This window comes from Podarcis raffonei, chromosome 8 (genome assembly GCF_027172205.1).
Source record: "Podarcis raffonei isolate rPodRaf1 chromosome 8, rPodRaf1.pri, whole genome shotgun sequence".
Classification (NCBI taxonomy): domain Eukaryota; kingdom Metazoa; phylum Chordata; class Lepidosauria; order Squamata; family Lacertidae; genus Podarcis; species Podarcis raffonei.
Window position 1 is genome coordinate 79956875 of NC_070609.1, and position 8636 is coordinate 79965510.

The window sequence follows — 8636 nt, forward strand, 5'->3', positions numbered from 1 at the left end:
CCAGGGGATCCTTTGGGGATCCCTGCAGGGAAACTTCACTTAGGGAAGGGGAGAGATGTTGGCTTGGAGCTGGGAATAGGGGAGGGGGCCAAAAGGAGTGGGGGAATAGTCACACAGCAGCCAGGACAGATAGTCTATTAAATTTAATTGTGTACAATACAACTTCAATATTCCTCCCCCCCTTGTATCTACACACATAAAGAAAATGCGTAGAGATCTCTTTTTTTTTTTTAAAAAAAGAGAAAAGTAAGAAAGCTAAACAATCAGACAGGTCCTTAAATATCCTGGATGGACAGTAAGCTAAAGGTAAAGGGACCCCTGACCATTAGGTCCGGTTGTGGCCAACTCTGGGGTTGCGGCGCTCATCTCGCTTTATTGGCCGAGGGAGCCGGCGTACAGCTTCTGGGTCATGTGGCCAGCAGGACTAAGCCGCTTCTGGCAAACCAGAGCAGCGCACGGAAATGCCATTTACCTTCCCACCGGAGTGGTACCTATTTATCTACTTGCACTTTGGTGTGCTTTCGAACTGCTAGATTGGCAGGAGCAGGAACTGAGCAACGGAAGCTCACCCCGTCGTGGGGATTCGAACCGCCGACCTTCCAAATGGCAAGCCCGAGGCTCAGTGGTTTAACCCACAGCGCCACCCGCGTAGACCTCCCCAATTGACCTGGTGACAGAGCAGGCTTTATTCCATGAAGGCTAGCACCAAATGAATGTCTGAAAGCAAGGAGACAAGTGCTTTCTAACAAAGGAGGAGGATGCCTTTGGCTAGCGCGATAAAAGTTTGTCACTCCTAATAAAGGAGAGGGCTGGTTTCTTTTTAAAATCAAGAATCCTTACGGTCCACAATGTGCTTTAAATCTGCCACACGAGAGTGCAAAGCCAGGATCCCTCGAGAATTAAGACATAAGCGGTCAGCGATCCTAAACTGACCCTCTTGCTCAAGAACGCAAGGCCCGTCTGGTCCAGTGACAGAGGGACTGAAGCAGGAACCTTGACCTCTAAGGGAAGGATGGGGTGCAGCGGATGACCAGAATTTACCTGCCCCTCGATTAAAAGAAGGGACACGGGTGGCGCTGTGGGTTAAACCACAGAGCCTAGGACTTGTCAGAAGTTGGCCAATGGCCCACTTGCCTCCATCACTGCTCACTTCCCAGTGGAATCTGAAAACACTACTGCTTATCCAGGCATGCAGCGGTTGAAGAATCCCTCTCCTGGCAACCTCGAGATCATTGGATGGAAGGATGCTTCTTGAAAGCTTAATTGCTTTCAGGATTTAAAAAACTGTTAACTGCTTTTGGATGTTTCAGTTGCGATGGTTTCTTGAATGCTATACAGTGGTACCTCAGATTAAGGATTTAATTCGTTCTGGAGGTCCGTTCTTAACCTGAAACTGTTCTTAACCTGAGGTACCACTTTAGCTAATGGGGCCTCCTTCTGCCGCTGCTGCGTGATTTCTGTTCTCATCCTGAAGCAAAGTTCTTAACCTGAAGCAATATTTCTGGGTTAGCGGAGGCTGTAACCTGAAGCGTCTGTAACCCGAGGAACCACTGTAATCTGTATGATTTGTGTGCCACCTTGGGCTCCTAGGGAAGGAAGGGCTATGAATTCAACCAATAATAATAATTTATTATTTATACCCCTCCCATCTGGCTGAGTTTCCCCAGCCACTCTGGGCGGCTCCAAATCAAGTGTTAAAAACAATACAGTATTAAATATTAAAAACTTCCCTAAACAAGGCTGCCTTCAGATGTCTTTTAAAGATAAGATAGCTGCTTATTTCCTTCATATCTGAAGGGCGGGCGCCACTACCGAGAAGGCCCTCTGCCTGGTTCCCTGTAACTTGGCTTCTCGCAGCGAGGGAACCACCAGTAGGCCCTCGGAGCTGGATCTCAGTGTCCGGGCTGAACGATGGGGGTGGAGACGCTCCTTCAGGTATACAGGACCAAGGCCATTTAGGGCTTTAAAGGTCAGCACCAACACTTTGAATTGTGCTTGGAAACGTACTGGAGGCCAATGCAGATCTCTCAGGACCGGTGTTATGTGGTCCCGGCGGCCACTCCCAGTCACCAGTCTAGCTAACATTGGGTGATTTTACAAGCTGCTTTTCCTCAAGGCACAACTTTCACAACTTCGAATGCCCGAGGGAGGATTCAAATATGTACATACAACCTCCGTAATAAACCAGCCACAAGCCATCTCATTCGGATCTCTCTGAGACACGGAACGGCGTCAGGTCAGGACACAGGGACTAGCAGTTTGGAAACAGGGCACCGGCTGCCAAGGGACCCGCGCCAAGTCAGAGCAAAGCGGGATGGCACACCAAGGTGGGAAACATGCAAGTCTCATTTAAAGCAAGGGAAGGGGCAGTTTCCAAATCCACTTTGAACTGCAGGGCTCGCTCCCTGAATACAGTATATAATCCAACACACCAAAACATGTGCAGAGTGCATTCCATTCACCACTGACCAGCACAGCTGAACTGGCTTCCAGAGAGGCTCATGGCCCATCACTGAAGCCTCAACAGTACACAGGGACTCAATTTTCTGCAAAACGATTTTGTAAAAGCAGTGTCTACATTTTATAAAATAAATAAAATCAGCAACTGGGAAAGGCAGTGTCATAGAATGAGAAAAGAGTGTCTGTTCACACTGGCCAGTGTGCTTTATTAAGAATGGCCACAGCTTGGTCATTGAGCACCTGCTGGGCATGCAGAAGGCCCCGGGCTTTTTCGGCTGTGGCCCCGATCCGGTGGAACGCTCTGTCACAAGAGACCAGGGCCCTGCGGGACTTGACATCTTTCCGCAGGGCCTGTAAGACAGAGCTGTTCCACCAGGCCTTTGGCCAAGGCACAGTCTGACCCCCTCCTTTGGGAATCTTCACAGAACTCTAGCCCAATGGTTGCCATTAATTTGATTTGAACTGATTTTATAATGAAATGATTTTAGAATGTTGTGTTACTTTTATTGTTGTTAGCCACTCTGAGCCCGGCTTCGGCTGGCGAGGGCAGGATATAAATAATAACAATAATAATAAATCCCCAGTGATCTCTCTGGGCAAAGCTGGGAGGGACTCTCTGCCTGAAATGTTGTGGCGCTGCTGCCAGTCAGAGTAGGAGATACTGAGATTGATGGACCAAAGGTCTGACTCAGTATAAAGAGGTTTCCCGTGTTCTCTGGAGAACAGCTTTTTCCCAGCCCTGGGAGCATTTATTCCATGACTACCTTTAACCCACCCCAAACTCCCCCACCCAGCCAAAAAAAAAAGTGTACTAACAATCTAGCTCCCCCATTCATTGGGGAGTCACCCCCCTGGCACAAAAATACATCAAGTCTGAAATCTGTATGCTACCCTCACATTCTACCCAGTGTTAGAAACTCACGATATATAAGCTAGGTGTCAAATGGCTTCCTAAACCAGGGTTACAGTTGCCGAAACGAATTGCCTAGTTTGCCATTTTGGGTGGCCAGTCGTAGTTTCCAGTACATTTTGGTACCTGAATTTCATTTTGATCATAGCTGTCAAGTGTCCCTTATTTGGCGGGACAGTCCCTTAGCCCAGCTCCATGTCCCGCTGCTGTCCCTTATTGATGATGTCCCTTAAATAAGCTACTGAAGGTAATGGGGCCCTTTCTATGTCCATCTGTCCTTTGTCAACAACAAATTGTTGCTTTTTTTTGTTGTTGAATGTATGCTATATGGTAATTTATGGACCTAATAGGTATCTAAAGCCATTTGCACGCAACAAAATATGTATTTTATCAAAGTAATTGTTGATCCCTTATTTTGGCTGCTGATCCCTTATTTTCGAGGCTGCTGGTCCCTTATTTTCAAATCTGTAAGTTGACAGCTATGGTTCTGATTGTGCAAAAGAAAAAAAATCACAGATAGAATTCTACAGGGTGTGTTGCTAGCATGTGAAAAAGCAGGCAAGATTCAAGGATCCCCAGGCACACAGCTCCAGATGTCAGGCAGGATCCTGGAGCCCTGGCATCTTCACTTGGTCGCAAGTGGCCGACAGCCGGGTGCAAAATGCGCCTAGCTGATTTCGATCCCTGGCTCTAATCAGAGATAAGAACATAAGAAGAGGCCCACAGGATCAGGCCAATGGCCCACCTAGTCCAGCCTTCTGTTCTCACAGCAGACAACCAAATATCTATGGGAAACCAGCAAGCAAGATTCAAGAACAAGAGTTGTTCCTGGCGTTTATGGGGTAGAAGGCACTTTGCGCATGCCTCCGAAGCAGCCACCTCTGCAGCCAGAAACCGCACCATCACCGCCTTCGCAAATTCTGGGTTCCCCCAGCACTTCTGAGAGATTGCCTACCGGTGAGACAAGGCCCAAATAAAGTCCAGGGGGGGGTGAGGGGGGGGAGAGGGTGTTCCCAGCTTCGCCAACCCAGGCGCAAAAAATGGGTTATATTTAGAGCCTTGTTTACAGTTCCGCCATGCCTCGTATTTCATTTCCCCACTTCACACAGAAGCGCAAACAGGATCCCACCCTGGGATAAGGGATTCCTATCTCCCCGCCCCCCCCATGCAAATTCCACAATCAAACCAGCCAGGTTCACCACCAAAAGCAAGCCAGGGCATGTGTGTGTGTTGGGTGGGGTGGGGTGCAGGAAGAGGTCAGGCTGGTGGGGTTGGGGGAAGGAGGAGGAAACTGCCCCCCAAGGAAAGGACATGTGTCCCCCACCTTCGGTTTCTCTCCAGAGTCCCCAGCCCAGATGGGAACCCCTAAAAACTGGGGGTGGGAGAAGAGGAGATAGAAGGCAGGCCTTTGGGAAACAGACGTAGCTCAGGGGTAGGACAACTGCTTGTCATACAGAAGGCCCCGGGTTTAATCCCTGGCAACACGTCCATGTAGTGCTGGGAGGAGAAACCCCACGAACAGTCAGTGCAGACAATACCGAGTGGGATGGGCCGATGGTCTGGCTCCGAATAAGGCAGCTTTTATTTAAATCAGCCCTTTTGCAGAACCATGAGGACTAGAATCTCAAATTTTCACAGTGGGCTGGAATCTCGCTGCAACCCTGGCGAGTGTGGGCAATACTGACGGATGAAAAATCTGGCTCAACATAAGGCAGCTTTGTCCGTTCCACTGTTTGAGAAAAGGGCTGCAGCTCAGCATGAGAGCACCTGCTTGGCATGCAGAAGGTCCCAAATTCAATCCCCGGCAGCATCTCTCCACTGCCCCCTGGTCTGAAATCCTGGAGAGCTGCTGCCAGCCAGCGATGGAGCATTTGGGCTCACTACAGGGCAGCTTCCTGAGCCTCTTGTTAAATCCCACCATAAGAACTAGCAACTTGGGTTTCGTTTTACAGCAGCAGAGGACCTGCTTCACATGTGCAAGGTCCCCAGTGTCTCCAGGCAGGGCTGCCCCAAACCAAGGAGAGCTGCTGCCAACCAGTGCAGGCACTACTGAACCAGGTGGAGCGGCTGTCTTGTCTAAGTGTAAGGAGGCTTCCTCCTTCCATCACTCCAGAGCAACCAAGGGGGGGCTTTCCGAATGCCACGGCCCTGCCCGGCACGCCAAGCTGCCCCCATTTCCCTTGGCTTGGCCCAAACCCCATAGCACATTCTCCCCCACCCCAACCCCTGGCCCCCCTCCTTTGCACACCAGCAGGCTGTGTGCATAGCACATAGTGGCGCGGCAGCACCTTCTGCCAAGGGTGTGGCCATACCACGGGGAGGCCTCGAGGAATGTGCCCTCCAGGAAAAGGGCCCAGCCAGGGCGAGGAGTGGCTGGTGGTGGACCTCCCCCCTTCTTTCTTCCCATAACCCTCGGAGAGCCATGCACAAAGCAGGCCATTGTTAGCGGCGCATAGTGCGGAGGTCTGGCTGTGTGGGTGGAAAGGCAGGCTGGCTAGCGTAGGGAGAGCAGGCTGGCCTGCCAGTCACCCCCTCCCCTGATGGTGAAGGCAGCAGGTCAAGAGGGTAGGTAATAATAATAAGAAGAAGAATAAGAATAAGAATAATGATGATGATGATGATGTTATTATTTATACACCGCACATCTGGCTGGGTTTCCCCAGCCACTCTGGGCAGCTCCCAACATAACACTAAAAACAGAATAAAACTTCAAACATTAAAAACTTCCTAATCAGGGCTGCCCTCAGATGTCTTCTAAATGTCAAGTAGTTGTTTATTTCCTTGACATCTGACGGGAGGGTGTTCCACAGGGTGGGGGCCATCACCGAGAAGGCCCTCTGCCTGGTTCCCTGTAACCTCACTTCTCTCAGGGAGGGAACCACCAGAAGGCCCTCAGCGCTGGACCTGAGTGTCCGGGCTGAACAATGGGGGTGGAGATGCTCCTTCAGGTGTACTGGGCCGACGCATTTAAAGGTCAGCACCAACACTTTGAATTGTGCTCGGAAATGTACTGGGCTTTTGCTGGGAGGCTGAAGTAAGGGGGAACTGAGGCTGCTGGGACAGCGCAGTCTGGCTGCCAAGGGGCGGGTGGTTAACATGGGAGGCAAAAGCTCATGGCTTCGGAATGGAGCATCTTCTAAAAGCAGCATCAGTGCGGAATCTGGCACAGCGAGGGGAGAGGGCAGAGTCAGGAGAGGGGTGTGTGGTTGGCTGGGAAAGACAAATTAATATTTTGGTGCCTGACGTGGAAACCCCAAATGAGGAAGGGAGGCAAGCTCAGTGTCGGACCATCTCCCTGGCCTGCACGTTTCATCCATCTCCTGGCAGGGCTATTCCCCCTGCCTGAAATCCTGGGGAGAGCCACTGCTGCAGCTGCCGGTCAGTGTCTAAACAGATCAATGCTGCCGGTCAGTGTCTAAATGCCACCATAAGGCTCCAGGTTCAATCCCCACACAGCATCCTCCAGGTAGGGCTGGTAATGCCCCACATTTGAAACCCGGACAGAGCCGTTTCTGCCAGTCTGTGCAGACAACACAGGCTTTGGATCAAGGCGTTGACTCAGTAATAGAAAGCAAATCTTCCCACAACCACGCGCTGAATTCAGGAGCCGTCTGTTGCCGCTGAAGGACTCCCCCTCCAATCAGACACCTGCCTAGGGGGCGCCAATGCCGGACCCCCCCTGCCCCAGCTCAAAAGCCCACAGACCTCGTAGCGGGCTGCCACCTTTCGTCTCTCCGCTCGCCAGGAAGCAAAACCCAGTCGCCCACGGCGCGCAGAAACTGGATCCCAGCGATCTCGCCATTTTGCTGGACGTGGCTCCCTTAAAAGAATGTGGTCTGGGGAGGGGGTACCAGTGGTGTGGAAACACTCAGAACCCCATATTAGGGGGCAAATCCCCCCTAATGGGGCACCACAGGTGGGCAGGTCTTCTCCACCTCTCCAAATCTCACCCTCTCTCTCCATCCGGGCGCAATTTTCGCCCCTGGCAGAGCGCGGCCAAGTCTCTGCAGCTCCGAACACTTTTCCATTTTATTTTAAGACTGCTATTTTTACGGGTCTCCCTGTCTCTCTCTCTGGAGCCCGTCAGCATTTAAATTTAGAGCCGGGCCAGGAGAAGAGGAGGATGGAGAGCGCCCCGGGTACGCCGGCATTTTCTCCACCTGGCAGCCGCCGCCGTGCGCCCTGCAGCCGGGCATGGTCCAAACTCCACCGGGGACGTGGCGGAGCCCGGTGGCCGGCCGAGCCGGGCCTGGGCCAGCCCGCCGACGCCAGCCGCGCCATGAATAGCCTCCCCAGCCCCACGTTTAAAATTAGACGCCCGGGAGGCGAGCAGGCAGGCGGGCACCCCACCCAGGGCCGGCCGGGGAGGGGCAGGAGCCACCCAGGCGCAAGGAAGGGGGCAGGAAGAAAGGAGAAGGCATCTCCGGACGGCCCCCGCTCCCGCTCCAAACTCCGATCTCCCCGACGCCCAGCACCGATCCGCTTTGGCCAAGCGCCCCACCACCACCATCCAGCGCCACTTACGCCCAGGAGCGCGGCGGCCAGGAGCAGCGCCCAGCAGAAGCAGCCGCCGGAGGGGCGCGCCGTCGAAGGGGAGCCCAGCGACCTCCTCCGCTCCCTCTTCCCGGCTCCCATTTGCAGCGCGCGGAGCAGCGAGAGCTTGGGGTCGTTCTCCTCCTCCTCCGCCTCCTGCGCCCGGGAGCGCGCACCGAGCCTTCCTTCTCCGCCTTCCTCGCTTCTTCGACGGCGCGGTCGCTGCTGCTGCAGCAGCTGGGGGGTGATGTCGCCAAAGATGCCCCGTCCGCGCATCGGCCTCCTCTCGCGCGCTCTCCTCCTGCAAGAGCGCTCGCCGGGCGAAAGGGCGAGCCCGCGGCGGTCCCAGCAAAACTTTTTCTTTCCCCCCACCCCGACCCCTCCTTCCCGGCCGCCTTTCCTCCTCCCCTCCCTTGCCAAGCAGCACCGCCCCAAATCTCTGGCTCCACCAGTCTCCCGGCAAAGCTGGCCTGGAGTTTCCCGGGACGGGACGGGGATGAGATGGGGAGGGGAAGGGGGCGCTTCCCCTCGCCCCCAAAGACCTTGCCTGGGGAGTAAAGCCCTCTTTCCCCCCCCCCCATTGGGAAAGGGCAGGCCTCCATCCACTATTCCCGATGCCTGCTAGCTCGGCTCTGCCACTAAGATGATGGTGGTGGTTCAGAATACCACTGTGTCCACTGTCAGAACAGGAGGCTGGACTGGATTAGGCCTCTTTTGGGATTGAACCCTGGAC

General features: G+C 53.5%; 1 protein-coding gene across 7 annotated transcripts in view; it reads right to left on the reverse strand.

Moving 5' to 3' along the window:
• Positions 1–8288, reverse strand: part of HSPG2 (heparan sulfate proteoglycan 2) — a 215202-nt gene extending 206914 nt beyond the window's left edge. For all 7 annotated transcript variants that reach the window (XM_053401046.1, XM_053401047.1, XM_053401042.1 and 4 more), the window contains exon 1: positions 7895–8288. In XM_053401046.1, coding sequence (XP_053257021.1) covers positions 7895–8179 — 285 coding nt within the window. In that variant the 5' untranslated portion in view covers positions 8180–8288. The remainder of the gene's footprint in view (positions 1–7894) is intronic.
• Between the last annotated feature and the right edge of the window lie 348 nt (positions 8289–8636).